Source organism: Poecilia formosa, unplaced genomic scaffold (genome assembly GCF_000485575.1).
Source record: "Poecilia formosa unplaced genomic scaffold, Poecilia_formosa-5.1.2 Scaffold262, whole genome shotgun sequence".
NCBI lineage: Eukaryota > Metazoa > Chordata > Actinopteri > Cyprinodontiformes > Poeciliidae > Poecilia > Poecilia formosa.
Window position 1 is genome coordinate 117,437 of NW_006800201.1, and position 20,416 is coordinate 137,852.

General features: G+C 39.1%; 1 protein-coding gene across 2 annotated transcripts in view; it reads left to right on the forward strand.

Moving 5' to 3' along the window:
• usp34 (ubiquitin specific peptidase 34) overlaps positions 1–20,416 on the forward strand; it is a 76,207-nt gene that overhangs the window by 17,646 nt on the left and 38,145 nt on the right. Inside the window, exons 3-14 of one of the 2 annotated variants that reach the window (XM_007570485.2) lie at positions 6,385–6,928; positions 7,735–7,785; positions 9,623–9,772; positions 9,963–10,030; positions 13,765–13,957; positions 14,941–15,002; positions 15,142–15,223; positions 15,358–15,450; positions 16,156–16,281; positions 16,371–16,500; positions 17,755–17,888; positions 18,815–19,542. In XM_007570485.2, coding sequence (XP_007570547.1) covers positions 6,385–6,928; positions 7,735–7,785; positions 9,623–9,772; positions 9,963–10,030; positions 13,765–13,957; positions 14,941–15,002; positions 15,142–15,223; positions 15,358–15,450; positions 16,156–16,281; positions 16,371–16,500; positions 17,755–17,888; positions 18,815–19,542 — 2,361 coding nt within the window. Of the gene's footprint in view, positions 1–6,384; positions 6,929–7,734; positions 7,786–9,616; positions 9,773–9,962; positions 10,031–13,764; positions 13,958–14,940; positions 15,003–15,141; positions 15,224–15,357; positions 15,451–16,155; positions 16,282–16,370; positions 16,501–17,754; positions 17,889–18,814; positions 19,543–20,416 lie in introns of those variants that run through there. The other variant, XM_007570484.2, reaches the window with a different exon arrangement.

Below are 20,416 nucleotides of genomic sequence, written 5' to 3' on the forward strand. Positions count from 1 at the left end.
GTTTGGTATATGAATATATGACTTTTATTGTTTTGTCGTTTTTGTTTTATTGTTTCCTGTTCGGTGACCTTGAGTGCTTTGAAAGGCGCCTTCAAATGAAATGTATTATTATTAAAACTTTGGTTTGTTTGAATGTCAGTTTATTAACTGACAGTTTATTCTGTGGTGTAACTAAGGCTAGAAGCCACTGCTGACCTTATGACCTTGAGGGCAGCCCGTACAACAAACCATCGTGTCTTTGTTGTCTGTACATAAACTTTCTCCTTTGTGCATTTTGGATTATCTACGTTGACGAGCAGGACTGAACGCTTTTTGCCGCCGGCAGGTACCTGTGTAAGCTATCCGACCAGGAGCTGCGCCAAAGCGCCGCCCGCAACATGGCCGACCTGATGTGGAGCACGGTGAAGGAGCCGCTGGACAGCGCGCTGTGCTTCGACAAGGAGAGCCTGGACCTCGCCTTCAAGTACTTCATGTCTCCCACTCTCACCATGCGGTTAGCCGGACTCAGCCAAATCACGGTGAGTCACGCGGCTAACGACAGAGAGACCCGACACACAGTCACATGCAGCGTCCGAGTCAGGAAGCCCACAAGCCTGACAAAGACACGATCCCTTCAAAAGACCGATGTAAAAACACAAAAGGAGACGCGGAGTAATTGACTTTCTTTGTACTTTATGGTAATTAATATTGGAGCCAGTAAAGTCTACTGGCGTCATCCGCCATGACGGACAAATAGAAGAAAACCGAGTATCTGATTGAAAAAATCATGACTTTTTCCACTGCAATATCATCTGTGGTGGAGCAACAAAAAGAAAAATCCTGATGCAAAGTAATTAGATGCTCCAGGACTTTAACCATGTGACTTTCATCCATGTTTTTATGAATGTGCGATTTACTTAGAAATGCACCAGTCAGAGATTTTGCAGCTAATTTCCCACCGTTGGTTTACCAAGTATTTTTGTCTCGTCTCTTTTGTCTTATTTAAAGTATACTACCTTTTAAGTAACATTGCAACATTGGGCTTTTTTAAGTCAGTTATTTCTTAATATTGATTAGAAAAAGCACCATTTCCACTGGCAGATTATTTCACTTATGGGAAAATACATCTTCTTATAAGTGAAATAATCTATTTATGTTAAGAACCAACAATGATGGGGAAAGTTTAAATAGTTCTTAAATATATAATACAAAACAAGCTTATTTATTTTTTAGGGTTCAATCAACACAATTCAAAGAAGGAAAGACGAAAAATAAAAAAAAACAATGTTTAAATACACAAATTAAAGGCATTTTAGAAGCAAATATTTCAAACAGTTTTTTTGTTGGACTCAATGGTACACGTGTATTATAATGGAGTAACATTCTCTTATTTTTAAAAGTAATTTTCATTGATATGTAATGTGATGTAATGCAGCATACAGTTTGGTACAAAGCGATTCTGTCAGCATAAAGCTTTATTTGATGAACTCCAGTTCATCATCATGTCTGTGATTCTCCTCAGAACCAGCTCCACACATTTAACGACGTGTGCAACAACGAGTCGCTGGTGTCTGACACAGAAACGTAAGTCGGCCATAACACCTAAACTACCTGATCACAGGAAGAATCCATTCCTCCTCATCGACATTGTTTTTCTCTGGGTGGTTTTATTTTGTTTTGCTCCATTGAGAGTCATTCAGAAAGTCGTTCTTCATCTTTTCAGGTCCATAGCAAAGGAGCTAGCAGACTGGCTAATCCACAACAACGTGGTGGAGCACATATTCGGACCCAATTTGCACATTGAGGTCAGTCATATAAATTCAGCTCCTCCCATATGGAAACGGTTGTATGCTAATTCTGTTTCTATCCTTGGTGGGTTTTCTGCTCTCCTCCGGTTGCATTTTCCCCAGTGCTGCACATGTCTCCATTTGTTTTCCAGATCATTAAGCAGTGCCAAGTGATCCTGAACTTCTTGGCTGCGGAGGGCCGGCTCAGCACGCAGCATATAGACTGTATCTGGGCTGCAGCTCAGGTAGGAAGAAACAGATTCTCACATGACCGCTAACCTGCAGCTTTTAGTAACGCAGCAGTAGTGCTGTGTGGCTGTGGATTATTTAAATGTAATTTATTTTCACTACGACTGAAGCTAATGAGTACGTGGCGCATTCTGCAGATTTTTCATGTATCCACTTAAGCTTTTTTTTATATAAACCATTAAAGATATCTTAAAAATGCAAATAAACAAATAATTCAATAACTTTTTCTAAAAAGGAAAATAAAATTTGTATTGCCTAAAATGCAACAACATGGCAAAGAATGCATCTGCAACTAAATAAAGACGTTTCTGCTTCACTTAGCATCAATGCAGTGTAGGGCTAATCTGTTGATCAATGTTTCTTATTAATAACTGGAGATTAAAAGATGCTTAATAGGATATTAAACAGAATTTGAACCAGGTAAAACTAAAACTGCGACACTTGAGGATTTCTGTATAGAACAAAGAAGGTTTTTCCATATAAAATGCAAAATCTTTCGATTTTTAATCTACAGTTTTGTCCTAGTTACTTCTTTGAGTGTTTTTTTTTTCTTTTTCAGCTACCATATTTTAGAGCCTGTATACTCCTGTTAACGATGAATTGATTCCCAATTTAGCTGATTATTATTTCAGCAATCAATTGTCACGATTAATCAATTCACACTCAATCATATTTCACAGCTTTCTTTTTTGTGCTTTCAGTTGAAACACTGCAGCCGCTACATCCATGACCTTTTCCCGTCGTTAATAAAGAACCTGGACCCAGTGCCTCTCCGTCACGTCCTGAACCTGGTGTCGGGCCTGCATCCCAGCGCCCACACTGAGCAGGTACTCTACAGGCACAGATGCTCTCTGTAAGCTGCGTCAAACTGCTTCAAAACTGTGAAATCCTGATGCGCTCCTGTCCCCCCACCCAGACGTTGTACCTGGCCTCCATGCTGATAAAAGCTCTGTGGAACAACGCTCTTGCAGCCAAGGCCCAGCTCTCCAAACAGAGCTCTTTTGCTTCGCTGCTGAACACCAACCTCCCCATGGGGAACAAGAAAGGTCAGTCTGGATCCTTGTCTTCAACCAGCGATGATTCATTGGAAAAATATTCTCCTCTACTTAACCTTTTACATTTTGCCACAAATTTCAATGCATCTTAATGAGATTTTATGTGGTGGACCAACACAGAGTTGGGCTGAATTGTGAGGTGAAAGTAAAGAGGTGCGTGTTTTTCTGAATTATAGCTCAAACTTAAATCCAGCGCAGCCTCTTGTCGTCAGAACTGGCTTAATTATTGTTGTTTATTTATTTCAAAAGGGGCAATGCACACAAAGTATGCCACAGTTGGGCTGCTTTTCATCTGTAGACCCTCAAGCTAATGCAGTACATCACAGTGCAATAAAAACAAGCTATCAGGCTTCTTCCATCAAAAAATTAGAATAATTATGATTTTTTTTATCTTTTAAAAAACATATTGGTTACATATTTAAACAGAACAAAGCACAGAAAACAAAAGTTTACCACAATCAATACATAAAAAATGCAGGATGAATAAAATAATTGTTGTGTTTGTGTAATTTAATGTCTGTACAGATCCAGCTGTTGTTTGTTAGACTGAGTTCACACAGGAGGGAAATGTGACTTGCACCCACATTTTTCATGGCAGTTTGATCTTCTCACCCCCCAAAACGTCTGATCTGAGCCACTTCCTGATGTGGAACTAAATCGATCATTTTTATAGCTGTATTTCATCCAACCTTTACCTCAGTGACGTCAGACATTCATCATTATTCTGTGCCACAAGGAGCCAGATGTAGTAAATCAGGATGAAAACTAAGTACAATTATGAAATCATGAAAAAAAAGTTTTGTTGTCATACTTTGAAGTAATGTGATGACAATAAAAGCTGTGATCACTATTTATTGCTGCTTTTTTAGGTAATTGTGTAGCTGTGACTGCATGGCACATGAATCATAAACCTAAAAACAAAAAACTGGAAAAAAAACATTTTTTAGGACAACATTCTCAGTAAAAAGTGTGAGGTATCACTAAACTACACAAAGTAACTGCTTCTAATTATATTTTCTGACAATACAGACCATTTTGAGAATATGATTTGAATCTGATAGAAGTATAAAATCACGCATATGAACAAGGACTGAAAAATACACATACTTTTGTACCACAATAATCTTAACATGCTGTAAAAAGCGAGGATGGTCATAACTGACCTTTACAAGTTTGATCAAACCCAGTTTGTTTTTAAAAAAAGAGTTTTTTATTATTTAAATTGGTTGTTTTCTGTGTTTCCAGGCTCTCCGGCTGCCAGTCCGGACAGCAGCGATAACAGCGACACGCAGCACAGCGGCGGCAGCGACATGGAGATGGACGATCAGATGATGGTGCCCAGCAACAAGAGGAGCCAGCAGCGGCTCTCAGATACCGAGGTTGGCTTCTAAACATGCGGCATTAACAATTATTTTAGTAATTGGTTATTCTGGCGATTAATCAGATAGAAAATTAGCACATTCTGCAGATTTTTCATTCAACCAACTTAATAATAGGAATACATTAAAAGATTCAAATAAGCAAAGAATTAAATTCCACTTTTGATTGAGAAAATAATCATTCTATTGCCTAAAATGCAATAACAGCTTCCTTTATTTATGCTTGATAATTTGCAGCAAATTGTAACAAATACTTCTAACATCAACATGTTTGATTGAATATCAATACAGTGAACGGTTAATCTTCTTTTTTGTTTGTTTTGATTAACCGATTAATAATTGGACAGCTAAAGATGCTTAATAGGAGATTATTTGAACCAGATGAAGCTAAAAAATGCAAAAATGTTTATATTTTGTGTACAATTTTGGTTTAATTAGTATTTTTGAGTTGAGTCTGTATGTTCCAGTTAGATCTGTCACCATAAAAAATGTTGCTTGACGATAAATTGTCCCAAAATTATTGCAATAAATAATAAAAGATTTTTTGAAATTGTAATATATAGATAGTGGAATAATAATGCATGTTTAGAGAATAGTTTGTGTTCTCACAAACTAATATTGTTGTTTATATTTTAAATAACAGCAATAAACAATAAATAAAACAGAAATAAAAACACACACAACAGAAATCATAAGTAAAATGAATTGTGAAGATTCTGTAAAACGAAGTGTCTGTAAAAAGAAGAAAATCCGAATGGAAATTATTGATCTCATTTTAATTTTAACAATTATTGATTAATCACCCTGTTAACAATCTCTAAATTAGTTAACGACTATTTGAATGATCGATTCATCACGATTAATCGTTTCAGTCCTAAATTTAACCCTTTCACTGAGCCAGAAAAGCTCTGAGTCGTTTCCATAGCAACGGGCTGTTTCTGTCGTTCGTCCAGGAGTCGATGCAGGGAAGCTCCGACGAGACGGCCAACAGCGTGGAGGAGGGCAGCAGCGGCCCCGGCAGCAGCAGCGGGCGCAGCGAGGCCTCCAGCAACGAGGCCGCCTCCAGCCGCGCCAGCCAATCAGCCGGCAGCCCCGGCAGCGAGCTGCACTCTGACGACATGGCCGACAGCGAGGCCCTGAAGGAGGAGGAGGAGGAGGACGAGGAGGAGGATGAGGAGGAGGACGAGGACGACGACGAGGAAGACGACGACGAAGGGAACGCGTCCAACGCCGAGGACGGGCAGCAGAAGGAGGGGCACACCGAGACGAGGAAGAGGAAGGCCGGGGAGGCGCTCGGCGAGGGGTCGGCTCACGGCGTGGGCCCCATCGGGTCAGGGGGAGGAGCCAAAACCAAAGTCCTCCAGTTCAGCCCGGAGACGTCCGCTGTCATGGTAACGGCGGCGTCGACTTCTTTAGAGGGCCGGTTGCGGCTGCTGGATGCTTGCTCTTCGTCGTCATCGGTGCGGGCCGAGGCGATGGAGCCCCAGCAGCAGCCGGAGGACATCAGCCCGTCTCAGATGGGCCAGGGGCCCCAGGAGCCGCCCTGCCTGCCCAGGCCGGGGGACTTCCTGGGAGAGGCCATGAGCAGCGAGCTGTTCAACTGCCGCCGGTTCATCGGCCCGCAGCACCACCACCACCACCACCACCANAAACAAAATAAGAACCAACCGGATATTCATATCCACAATCATGCAAAAATAGTTTAATAACAAACGACTGTACCAGTGTCTTCAGAGCTGGAAGATTGTTTCCTTGTATGTTGTTCCTACTTTCTCTGACTTCATTTGCCAACACATTTTTATATTAAACAGCTAAATGTTAGTGTTCTAAAAGAGTGGAGACAAAATGGATTACTTCCTGGCCATCCCGGTACCAGTCAAAATGAAAACCGTAATCTTTTGTCTTCTTCTTCTTCTTCTTCTGTGTTGTTTCCAGGCAATGTCTGTGCTGCTTCAAAGAGTACAAGCACTTGGAGGTTTTTAATCAGCTGGTGTACGCCCTCATAAACCTGGTCATCACTCAGATCAACAGCCTGAGAAACCAGCTTTGCAGCGCCCAGAACCTCACGCACAAAGGGTCTGGGACCGAAGAGGGCAGGCCCGACTGGGCCGCCGGAGAGTCTGCACCCGGCTCGCTCCCCCAGCCGGCCTCCCCCGGCGAGGACGAACCCGTCAATGTGGAAAGGGACTCTGCTGAAGAGGACGCCAACACACCCGACCCAAACCAGAAGACTCAGAGCCACGAGCAGGACACAATCCGGCCAGATGGAGGCCAAGCGAACCCGCTGGGACCTCTGGACGGTGGCAGCGAGTCTGGGAATGGGGAGAACTCTGCTGGAGGCGGAGGCGACAACCTGGACCCCTTCAGCTCTTGGACCACAGAGGAGAAAGAAAAACTGCTGCTGTGTGCGGCCAAGATTTTTCAGATCCAGTTTCCTCTCTACACGGCCTACAAACACAACACGCACCCCACCATAGAGGTGAGAACAAGTCCTACATGTAACTAACCCAAACGTCCTACTGAGCTTCAAAGTGTGGGAAGAAAGCAATTGAAGGAGTTAGTGAGCATTTTGCTTTTGATAATGTAATGCATTTTATTTTGTAATGTAACTTAATTTTACCATGTTTTCCTTAAAAAAACTCAACATGAAAAGCTAAACACCAAACACTGACACAGTCGTTGCTTCAAATTAAACAAATTTCCTGATCGTTAGGAAGTGAGCACAGGCTTTTACTTTGTGCAGGTTTTTTATGTTTCATATATTTTGGTGTTGAGCATTTTTTAAAAGGAAAATTAAAATACAAATTTAAATCCTTTTGAAATGATTTAAAAGGAAGAGATTCTTAGTTTTGCGCATATTGTTTGAGTTTTTAAATAAAAAAATATCTTGAACAACTCGCCATGTTCAAAGCGCGGGAAAAAGGTAGCAGCTTATACTCCGAAAAATACGGTATTTTCTTTGACGCTCTAAGCGTATTGTGTGATTTGTATGTATTTATATTTAGATATATTTTTTTCTTCTGGTGACTGCTTATAAAGGAAATTTAAAAAATCTTTGTTTTGTAGTTACACATTTGTTTGACCAAATAAATAAAAAAAAACTCTTCTGTAATATCGCTATTTATTGTGAAAACTATTGTAAAATGTTTATTGTACTATCATTTTTTGGCAGTATCACCCAGGCCATGTAAAAGAGTTTTTTAGATTACTTTTGGTATTTGCCATTCATGTTTTATTAACCAGCTGGTGCCATTCTTGTTTTTCCTTTTTTATTATTATTCCCAGGACATATCTGCTCATGAAAGCAACATCCTGGGCTCCTTCTGCGACATGAATGTAAGAACCTTTGTTACTTTTTCTTCCTCAAATTATACTATTACACCTCTTAGTTAGTTCCTCACAAATAACTTTAACCTCATTAAAACATAATTGACATATTTGACAGTTGAAACATATTTCAACTGCCTTTGAAATAAGGGCAGTTGGTGTTTTGTTTAGTCTGTGATTTGTATATATATATATATATTTTTTTTTTTCATGTTATTCACTGTTGGGACGAGTTTTATGGGTGCGGTTCATAAACGGAGCTGCAAATGGGAGATTTTTTTTTGGTGTTTTAGCCAGAATTTCTAAACATCAGCTGGCATTTCAGGACCACACAGCTGGTAAAAACGCAGCTGCTTCTATAGATTTTACATTTGGTCCAAAATGCTCATAATTTAGTAGTTTCGCGTAAGTAGTTACTGTAATTACTGTAAATATTTGTAACAAATGTCACCAGTTTTGTTTGCATCCCATTCAGTTTTTTTTTAAAGTGAAATCAGGTTTACTTCAAATCTTCAAATGAGTTGTATTTTGTATTTTCCAGCAGTCTCTTGTGTCATGCATCTTTTTCATTCTGCGTTTGATTTAGACGTCATACTACGAGGCACAGACTGTTAGTTTTCTGACGTTTGGCCAGAGAAACCTGAAACTCAAAGTACTGAATGTCCATATTTGAACATTGTGTAAAGTTTCGGCTTCCAGTTTATTATCTCTGTTTTGTTCCATGAATCAGCAAGATTTAAATACGTCCTGTAAGCTATGATTTCTACTTTTTATGAAAAAGAGCCTTCGTGTTTCCTGTTTTGAGATATGTGACAGATATTTGTGTTTTTCAGATGATTTAAAGATGTTTTTTCAGTTTTGTGGATGAATTCATTGCTTAAAATCTGAATTCAAGATTATACAATTAATTGTTCACACTACAATATTATCTATGTCAAACATGAATGTCCCTAAAAGGTTTTATTTAAATAGTCAGAACTGACTGACATCATAGTTTTCGTTCTTGTTTCTGTTGTGCGAGTCTTTTTGCTTTGTTTGGTTAACTGTTGCTGAAGTTTCTTACCTTCCATTGTTTTGTCAGTGAAAACAGTGCAGTAAGTGTAACGTAATCTCTGTGGTAACAAGGCTTCCTTGATGCTTTGTTTCCATCTGGTCAATATGTTGCAGGGTCAGATTCAGTTCACCAGAAATGGGAGTTTTTTCCTCCCGTTCCTGCACTAAATTATCTCGTGTGTATTTCCTCGTTTAGTTGCGGTTCTGTTCATCTAGCGTGACATGAAAGTAGTTCTGTGAACAAAACTTTGTGTTTCAAAACGATTATTGATTGTACACGTCCTCCCACCTCCATTTCCTGTGCAAATATTCCTCAGCTTATCCGGAAATGATGATCTGAAACAAACATGAGAACATTTTAAAGGTTCATGAAAAAGCATTAGCCAAACTTTTATTATGTTTTTGACGTTGGTTTAAAACTGTCAAAATAAACTTTCTTCTCAACACTTGGATTAGCATTTAGCATCATGTTACAAGTCGAGCTTATATTAAAACAAAATGAGGATTTCAAGGAGAGTTTTCTACTCCAGGTTAGATATTACCTGCTTACAACTTTTTAACAAAACTTTGCTTCAGAAATCCTGGAATAACTATTTTCACCTTTGGTTAATTTCTGGATTTTTAAAAATGTTTTCTTTATGGATGAAGGAATTGTTTTCAGAACTAAGTTTGAGCCAAAGCTTAAGGTAAACAAAATGTGTATTTGTAAGGTCTATTTGATTTGTTGGTCATTTTTGTTTATGTTAGGATGCAAAATGAACATATTATGACTTTATTTTGATTCTTAATGCAGGACGTGGAGGTGCCGCTTCACCTCCTTCGCTACGTCTGTCTGTTTTGTGGGAAACACGGCCTCTCCCTGATGAAGGAATGCTTTGAGCTGGGCACACCAGAGAGCCTCCCCTTCCCCATCGCTCATGCCTTTATCACAATTGTCTCAAATGTGAGTCAGATGTTCTGTTAGTTGCACTCTTACTCATATACTGAGGAAAATACTCTAAGTTGGAAAAAGCAGCATTTTTTTCTTTAATTCCATATTGTCTCCAGCAAACTTCCATTTTCTCATACTATTACTAATTCTGTGTGCGACATTATGAATAATTAGTATGATTCTTTTTTTAACCCTCCCACAGATACGAATATGGTTGCACATTCCTGCAGTTATGCAGCACATCATACCCTTCCGCACCTATGTAATACGGTAAGTTACAAACATGCTGATTCACTTTCATTAGAAAATAAAACCACACTGGACAGTTTTTGCATTTTTTTTAACAAGCTGTAGTTCCTTCTTGTTGGTTTAACATAAAACCTGTTTTCCCTACAGACAGAGATGTAATCAAATTATTTAAAATGATCCAAGTCTTTTTGTTAATTTTAGTAAAGTTTATATGTGGAGGTACCTAAGAGCTTTTAGCTTCTTACAGTTGATTGTTGGCGTAGGATTGTCTGCTGCTGTGTACGGTGGCCGACGGGTGCAAATTTGCTGCAAACTGCTAAACGTGCAGCAAGCAAATGAATGATGCAACGTCCAAAGCGCAGCAAATAAATGCAAGAGAAAAATGATGCAAAAAAAAAAAACAACAACAAAAAGCTGAAATCACAGAACATGGATGCAAAAAAAAAACAATCTACAAAACAAAAGCAAACTAAGATGCTGCAATAACAGGAAACAGAAGAAAAAGGGAAAATGCTGCACACGGTAAAAACAGCAATTATGAAACGCTACAAACTCCAGACCACTAGGGGGAGTCGACGATCAAATCATATGGAGAAAGCCTCACAGTAAAGATGGGATATTATAATTTAATGGGATGTCTAGAAGTAAATTGGAGGAAGAAAGAAAAGGCACGCTACTCCTCATGTTTTTACAAAATTATAAAACAGCAACACAGTTACGTGAGGTATATTACCAACTCCACACTCCCCCTAGTGGTCTGGAGCATTTCTGTTCACCAAGTTTGCAGCGTTTCACGCTTGCTGTTGTTTTTGCTATTTGCAGCATTCTCCATTTTGCTTCCATTTACTTTTTCATCTTGTGTAATTGCTACGTTTTTTATTTTATTTTATTTTTTTTATTTGTGTCTTTCACTGTTTGCTGCGCGTTTCCATCTCTTGGCCACTGTAACTGTGGCTGAAATCTTACTTGACGAACTGTTACAACTTTTTGTTATTTGGCAGCTACATAAATGATTGACCTAAGATCACATCTGGCGTTAAGGTTTACTTATGCTGATGATGTGCAACTTTATATCTCTGTCTCACCACATTTACCTACTTGGTATGTTCAGAAAATCAGTGAGTGAATAATGCAGGATTATTTTTGGGCCTGAAATGTAAACTTAATACATTCAACTGAAACTCGGTGAGGCTAAAAAAATGGAGAGAAAAAATTCACTGTATTGTCTCACTGATTGCAAAAGGACATATTTCCGTGTTGGTGTGTTGAGCACTGAATGGTTGTAAGTCTAAATACATTAGCTGGACAGCCATGCAGACCCTCAGGTTATTGGAGACCTTTCGATGCTTTCAGGACCAGAAATGAGCTGCAAAGGCAACATTTAGATTTCATGCCCTTTCCAAAAACCTGAGACACTCAAACCGCCGACTCCTGTAAATCAGAACAGAAGATATGACTATTTATGCAGCTTTTCCCACAAAGGGCAATGATTACTTTCAGTGTAAATAAGCATTTCCTTTCTTTCTTATTTGGTGCTACGTGAGTTAGCACGTTTTTTAAAAGGTAATAATTGTTGCAAGTCATTTTAAACACTGTTGAATTACCCCGTTTTCTGCTGGTTCTTGCCTTCTCCGATAATTAAGGAGCTGACCTTTTATCGAATGCTGCATTAAAACAGCTGCTCTGGCCAGAGTCTGTGCGCTTTCGGCCGATCCGATTAGCGACTCCACCAAACCTGATTTAGGAATCCTGCTTGCTGCACTTTCACATGATTTTAAATATCAACCGGTTTGCTCCCTGCAACAGACTTGAGCTGTTTTACAAAATGAGCACTGAGCTTTAACAACCGTTGTTCCATCTGCGCCGTCTTTCTCTCTCAAATACCAGAGAGCCATAAGTTTGTTGCTAGGAAGAGTTTCTGTCACCACGGCAACAGTTGCTGGGCTTCCAGTTTTTTCTGGCAGGCCTGGTCATGTGACGCATACATACCTGCCTCTCCTGCATGTCACAGGGAAAATAATAAGGCGAAAATGTTTTACTTGAGGAAGAGGAGGCACTTTTAGTGAAACGGAAACAAAACGTCCGTCCAAACCGGCAACATGTGATTACCCTGCGACTGAGAGGGAGCGGCAAAAACTAGATGAATAAATGAAATGAGCATCGCTGTTGTCCAATTCAGAGACGCTACATTTGTTAATGTGAGATTCATCGAAGCATGGGCCAGTTTCAAAGAGGTACAATTTTTTTTCTACTCTTTTTACGTTCTTCAGTTTCTTTTAATAAAGGGAAAGAAAGTGTCAGAGTGACCACGGGGTTGTCAAGTATTTCCTCTCCCCAAACTGTCGTCATGCTCTGTGGGTACAGAGTGTCGCTAAAACACAAAATAACTATTACATTTACATTCTTGTCAGACTATTTATTTGGTTTTTGTGTCTATAATGTTGTCTTTATAGAGCAACACAAGTCTAACAAGTTCATTTATTTTTACAAGCTAATTAAGAGTTATTAAAGATAACTCTTTTATTAAAGAGTATTTTTTAAAGAGAACTTTTTATTAAGAGTTATCTTCAAAGGAGTGACAGATGGTGCGTTTTTATGCCATGTGTGATTTTGCTTTTCATGACCGTAGATATTTCTAAACGGCTAAATTTTTTGCTTGTCAGAGAGGAAGAAGTGTAGCAGCTTTTCAGCCAGCTGATTGGGACTGTGCAGCAACAGGTGGGGACGGGGCAGTCCAGAACAGAGTAAACTCTGTTCAGGGCTGCAGCTAACAGTTATTTATTATTTTTATACAATATTAGAAAAACACTAAGGGATCCAAATAAACAAACAGTTAAATTATTTTTTTACATAAGAAAATTAAAAATCTTATTGCGTTTTTTTTAGTAAACGTTTAATTATTTGTAGCAAAGGATGAATCTGCAGCTAAAAAATACTTCAACATGTGAAAAGCTCACGGCTTTCTGGTGGTTTTGACATCAATCCAGTGTTTCTGGATTAGCTGATTAATAGATGGATTTTTTACAGTAATTTGATCCGGCTGAAGCAAAAAATGCCACTTGAAGAGTTTTGGGTAGAACATATTTACAGACGAATGTTTTTTTTATTTTTTTATTGTAAATTCAAAATGTTCATATTTTTTGTCCAGTTTTGGTCCATTGGTTCTCTTAGTGTTGTTCTTTCAGCAAACTGATTTTTTTTTTTTAATCTGTATACTACAGTTAATAATCAATCAATTACTGATTTAGTTGATTATTTCAATAACCAGTTCATCACCACTAATCGATGAATCGTTTCAGCCGTGGTTCTTGGTCACTGTGTCTGACCGGCACCTTAAAACGGACTTTAAACCATATAAATGGTGAACACATGAAATTTAAGCGGTTTTGAAACTGTAACTTTCTGCTTCATGTAATTTCTTTTTAATTTTGTTTGGTATATGAATATATGACTTTTATTGTTTTGTCGTTTTTGTTTTATTGTTTCCTGTTCGGTGACCTTGAGTGCTTTGAAAGGCGCCTTCAAATGAAATGTATTATTATTAAAACTTTGGTTTGTTTGAATGTCAGTTTATTAACTGACAGTTTATTCTGTGGTGTAACTAAGGCTAGAAGCCACTGCTGACCTTATGACCTTGAGGGCAGCCCGTACAACAAACCATCGTGTCTTTGTTGTCTGTACATAAACTTTCTCCTTTGTGCATTTTGGATTATCTACGTTGACGAGCAGGACTGAACGCTTTTTGCCGCCGGCAGGTACCTGTGTAAGCTATCCGACCAGGAGCTGCGCCAAAGCGCCGCCCGCAACATGGCCGACCTGATGTGGAGCACGGTGAAGGAGCCGCTGGACAGCGCGCTGTGCTTCGACAAGGAGAGCCTGGACCTCGCCTTCAAGTACTTCATGTCTCCCACTCTCACCATGCGGTTAGCCGGACTCAGCCAAATCACGGTGAGTCACGCGGCTAACGACAGAGAGACCCGACACACAGTCACATGCAGCGTCCGAGTCAGGAAGCCCACAAGCCTGACAAAGACACGATCCCTTCAAAAGACCGATGTAAAAACACAAAAGGAGACGCGGAGTAATTGACTTTCTTTGTACTTTATGGTAATTAATATTGGAGCCAGTAAAGTCTACTGGCGTCATCCGCCATGACGGACAAATAGAAGAAAACCGAGTATCTGATTGAAAAAATCATGACTTTTTCCACTGCAATATCATCTGTGGTGGAGCAACAAAAAGAAAAATCCTGATGCAAAGTAATTAGATGCTCCAGGACTTTAACCATGTGACTTTCATCCATGTTTTTATGAATGTGCGATTTACTTAGAAATGCACCAGTCAGAGATTTTGCAGCTAATTTCCCACCGTTGGTTTACCAAGTATTTTTGTCTCGTCTCTTTTGTCTTATTTAAAGTATACTACCTTTTAAGTAACATTGCAACATTGGGCTTTTTTAAGTCAGTTATTTCTTAATATTGATTAGAAAAAGCACCATTTCCACTGGCAGATTATTTCACTTATGGGAAAATACATCTTCTTATAAGTGAAATAATCTATTTATGTTAAGAACCAACAATGATGGGGAAAGTTTAAATAGTTCTTAAATATATAATACAAAACAAGCTTATTTATTTTTTAGGGTTCAATCAACACAATTCAAAGAAGGAAAGACGAAAAATAAAAAAAAACAATGTTTAAATACACAAATTAAAGGCATTTTAGAAGCAAATATTTCAAACAGTTTTTTTGTTGGACTCAATGGTACACGTGTATTATAATGGAGTAACATTCTCTTATTTTTAAAAGTAATTTTCATTGATATGTAATGTGATGTAATGCAGCATACAGTTTGGTACAAAGCGATTCTGTCAGCATAAAGCTTTATTTGATGAACTCCAGTTCATCATCATGTCTGTGATTCTCCTCAGAACCAGCTCCACACATTTAACGACGTGTGCAACAACGAGTCGCTGGTGTCTGACACAGAAACGTAAGTCGGCCATAACACCTAAACTACCTGATCACAGGAAGAATCCATTCCTCCTCATCGACATTGTTTTTCTCTGGGTGGTTTTATTTTGTTTTGCTCCATTGAGAGTCATTCAGAAAGTCGTTCTTCATCTTTTCAGGTCCATAGCAAAGGAGCTAGCAGACTGGCTAATCCACAACAACGTGGTGGAGCACATATTCGGACCCAATTTGCACATTGAGGTCAGTCATATAAATTCAGCTCCTCCCATATGGAAACGGTTGTATGCTAATTCTGTTTCTATCCTTGGTGGGTTTTCTGCTCTCCTCCGGTTGCATTTTCCCCAGTGCTGCACATGTCTCCATTTGTTTTCCAGATCATTAAGCAGTGCCAAGTGATCCTGAACTTCTTGGCTGCGGAGGGCCGGCTCAGCACGCAGCATATAGACTGTATCTGGGCTGCAGCTCAGGTAGGAAGAAACAGATTCTCACATGACCGCTAACCTGCAGCTTTTAGTAACGCAGCAGTAGTGCTGTGTGGCTGTGGATTATTTAAATGTAATTTATTTTCACTACGACTGAAGCTAATGAGTACGTGGCGCATTCTGCAGATTTTTCATGTATCCACTTAAGCTTTTTTTTATATAAACCATTAAAGATATCTTAAAAATGCAAATAAACAAATAATTCAATAACTTTTTCTAAAAAGGAAAATAAAATTTGTATTGCCTAAAATGCAACAACATGGCAAAGAATGCATCTGCAACTAAATAAAGACGTTTCTGCTTCACTTAGCATCAATGCAGTGTAGGGCTAATCTGTTGATCAATGTTTCTTATTAATAACTGGAGATTAAAAGATGCTTAATAGGATATTAAACAGAATTTGAACCAGGTAAAACTAAAACTGCGACACTTGAGGATTTCTGTATAGAACAAAGAAGGTTTTTCCATATAAAATGCAAAATCTTTCGATTTTTAATCTACAGTTTTGTCCTAGTTACTTCTTTGAGTGTTTTTTTTTTCTTTTTCAGCTACCATATTTTAGAGCCTGTATACTCCTGTTAACGATGAATTGATTCCCAATTTAGCTGATTATTATTTCAGCAATCAATTGTCACGATTAATCAATTCACACTCAATCATATTTCACAGCTTTCTTTTTTGTGCTTTCAGTTGAAACACTGCAGCCGCTACATCCATGACCTTTTCCCGTCGTTAATAAAGAACCTGGACCCAGTGCCTCTCCGTCACGTCCTGAACCTGGTGTCGGGCCTGCATCCCAGCGCCCACACTGAGCAGGTACTCTACAGGCACAGATGCTCTCTGTAAGCTGCGTCAAACTGCTTCAAAACTGTGAAATCCTGATGCGCTCCTGTCCCCCCACCCAGACGTTGTACCTGGCCTCCATGCTGATAAAAGCTCTGTGGAACAACGCTCTTGCAGCCAAGGCCCAGCTCTCCAAACAGAGCTCTTTTGCTTCGCTGCTGAACACCAACCTCCCCATGGGGAACAAGAAAGGTCAGTCTGGATCCTTGTCTTCAACCAGCGATGATTCATTGGAAAAATATTCTCCTCTACTTAACCTTTTACATTTTGCCACAAATTTCAATGCATCTTAATGAGATTTTATGTGGTGGACCAACACAGAGTTGGGCTGAATTGTGAGGTGAAAGTAAAGAGGTGCGTGTTTTTCTGAATTATAGCTCAAACTTAAATCCAGCGCAGCCTCTTGTCGTCAGAACTGGCTTAATTATTGTTGTTTATTTATTTCAAAAGGGGCAATGCACACAAAGTATGCCACAGTTGGGCTGCTTTTCATCTGTAGACCCTCAAGCTAATGCAGTACATCACAGTGCAATAAAAACAAGCTATCAGGCTTCTTCCATCAAAAAATTAGAATAATTATGATTTTTTTTATCTTTTAAAAAACATATTGGTTACATATTTAAACAGAACAAAGCACAGAAAACAAAAGTTTACCACAATCAATACATAAAAAATGCAGGATGAATAAAATAATTGTTGTGTTTGTGTAATTTAATGTCTGTACAGATCCAGCTGTTGTTTGTTAGACTGAGTTCACACAGGAGGGAAATGTGACTTGCACCCACATTTTTCATGGCAGTTTGATCTTCTCACCCCCCAAAACGTCTGATCTGAGCCACTTCCTGATGTGGAACTAAATCGATCATTTTTATAGCTGTATTTCATCCAACCTTTACCTCAGTGACGTCAGACATTCATCATTATTCTGTGCCACAAGGAGCCAGATGTAGTAAATCAGGATGAAAACTAAGTACAATTATGAAATCATGAAAAAAAAGTTTTGTTGTCATACTTTGAAGTAATGTGATGACAATAAAAGCTGTGATCACTATTTATTGCTGCTTTTTTAGGTAATTGTGTAGCTGTGACTGCATGGCACATGAATCATAAACCTAAAAACAAAAAACTGGAAAAAAAACATTTTTTAGGACAACATTCTCAGTAAAAAGTGTGAGGTATCACTAAACTACACAAAGTAACTGCTTCTAATTATATTTTCTGACAATACAGACCATTTTGAGAATATGATTTGAATCTGATAGAAGTATAAAATCACGCATATGAACAAGGACTGAAAAATACACATACTTTTGTACCACAATAATCTTAACATGCTGTAAAAAGCGAGGATGGTCATAACTGACCTTTACAAGTTTGATCAAACCCAGTTTGTTTTTAAAAAAAGAGTTTTTTATTATTTAAATTGGTTGTTTTCTGTGTTTCCAGGCTCTCCGGCTGCCAGTCCGGACAGCAGCGATAACAGCGACACGCAGCACAGCGGCGGCAGCGACATGGAGATGGACGATCAGATGATGGTGCCCAGCAACAAGAGGAGCCAGCAGCGGCTCTCAGATACCGAGGTTGGCTTCTAAACATGCGGCATTAACAATTATTTTAGTAATTGGTTATTCTGGCGATTAATCAGATAGAAAATTAGCACATTCTGCAGATTTTTCATTCAACCAACTTAATAATAGGAATACATTAAAAGATTCAAATAAGCAAAGAATTAAATTCCACTTTTGATTGAGAAAATAATCATTCTATTGCCTAAAATGCAATAACAGCTTCCTTTATTTATGCTTGATAATTTGCAGCAAATTGTAACAAATACTTCTAACATCAACATGTTTGATTGAATATCAATACAGTGAATGGTTAATCTTTTTTTTTTGTTTGTTTTGATTTGCTTAATAGGAGATTATTTGAACCAGATGAAGCTAAAAAATGCAAAAATGTTTATATTTTGTGTACAATTTTGGTTTAATTAGTATTTTTGAGTTGAGTCTGTATGTTCCAGTTAGATCTGTCACCATAAAAAATGTTGCTTGACGATAAATTGTCCCAAAATTATTGCAATAAATAATAAAAGATTTTTTGAAATTGTAATATATAGATAGTGGAATAATAATGCATGTTTAGAGAATAGTTTGTGTTCTCACAAACTAATATTGTTGTTTATATTTTAAATAACAGCAATAAACAATAAATAAAACGGAAATAAAAACACACACAACAGAAATCATAAGTAAAATGAATTGTGAAGATTCTGTAAAACGAAGTGTCTGTAAAAAGAAGAAAATCCGAATGGAAATTATTGATCTCATTTTAATTTTAACAATTATTGATTAATCACCCTGTTAACAATCTCTAAATTAGTTAACGACTATTTGAATGATCGATTCATCACGATTAATCGTTTCAGTCCTAAATTTAACCCTTTCACTGAGCCAGAAAAGCTCTGAGTCGTTTCCATAGCAACGGGCTGTTTCTGTCGTTCGTCCAGGAGTCGATGCAGGGAAGCTCCGACGAGACGGCCAACAGCGTGGAGGAGGGCAGCAGCGGCCCCGGCAGCAGCAGCGGGCGCAGCGAGGCCTCCAGCAACGAGGCCGCCTCCAGCCGCGCCAGCCAATCAGCCGGCAGCCCCGGCAGCGAGCTGCACTCTGACGACATGGCCGACAGCGAGGCCCTGAAGGAGGAGGAGGAGGAGGACGAGGAGGAGGATGAGGAGGAGGACGAGGACGACGACGAGGAAGACGACGACGAAGGGAACGCGTCCAACGCCGAGGACGGGCAGCAGAAGGAGGGGCACACCGAGACGAGGAAGAGGAAGGCCGGGGAGGCGCTCGGCGAGGGGTCGGCTCACGGCGTGGGCCCCATCGGGTCAGGGGGAGGAGCCAAAACCAAAGTCCTCCAGTTCAGCCCGGAGACGTCCGCTGTCATGGTAACGGCGGCGTCGACTTCTTTAGAGGGCCGGTTGCGGCTGCTGGATGCTTGCTCTTCGTCGTCATCGGTGCGGGCCGAGGCGATGGAGCCCCAGCAGCAGCCGGAGGACATCAGCCCGTCTCAGATGGGCCAGGGGCCCCAGGAGCCGCCCTGCCTGCCCAGGCCGGGGGACTTCCTGGGAGAGGCCATGAGCAGCGAGCTGTTCAACTGCCGCCGGTTCATCGGCCCGCAGCACCACCACCACCACCACCACCACCACCATCATCATCACCACCATCACCACGAAGGGTAAGAGTTTCTGATTCTTAGTCAAAACTCCAAATAAATTAAAGTTTACTCTAAACTTGCTTTATCATTCCATTAACATATTATGGTCTCAAAAACAATATTATCATTTATCGCAAAACTTTTGGGACAATTTAATCATCAAGCTAAATTTGCTTCTTATTCTAAACTGAGCTTCAGGGTTTATTTGTATTTTTAAAATTATTAATATTAATAATTTTCTCATATGGACTTATTTGTGTATTTAATAAAGTTGTTGATGATGATGATGCCGAGTGCTTAAAGTCCTTGAAAATGCTTCAATCTCAATTGAAAAGAGCTTGAATTATTTATAAAATCTTTGAAAGTGCTTGATATTCAATCTGCACAGTTTTGTAATAAAGTTTAATCTAATGTTTGGTTAAAAACCAAAATTTGGAAAACATTATTTTAGGGCTGGTATTGATACTTTTTTTGTTTTAAATATCCGAAATACTACCAAACTGATGGTGTGACCCGTCCTCCTTCATCAACGGTTTTCACTCCACGCCGTTGTTTTTGTTTTTATTTTTCAGCAGTTGTGAGGCTCAGTAGTAAAACCTGAAACTTCTGCTGCACTGGTTACTCCAGTGCCTGTTGCTAGGCAACCAAGGAGTGTTGTTGGAGTTCAGTTGAAGCCTCATGTTTTCATAATAAAAAGACACACAGCTTTTCCCGCTGTCTGAAGTTTTAGGTCGGGTAGAATCACTAAAATGATTTATATTTGCTAAATGCCAGAAAACTTGTCAAAAGCGTATTTTAGATATTTTTTTAAACTTTCTTCATAGGGCTGGGCGATATGGACTTGGTACTTATCACTTTTATATCGTGATAAAACTATTTTAATACTTTTTTATAC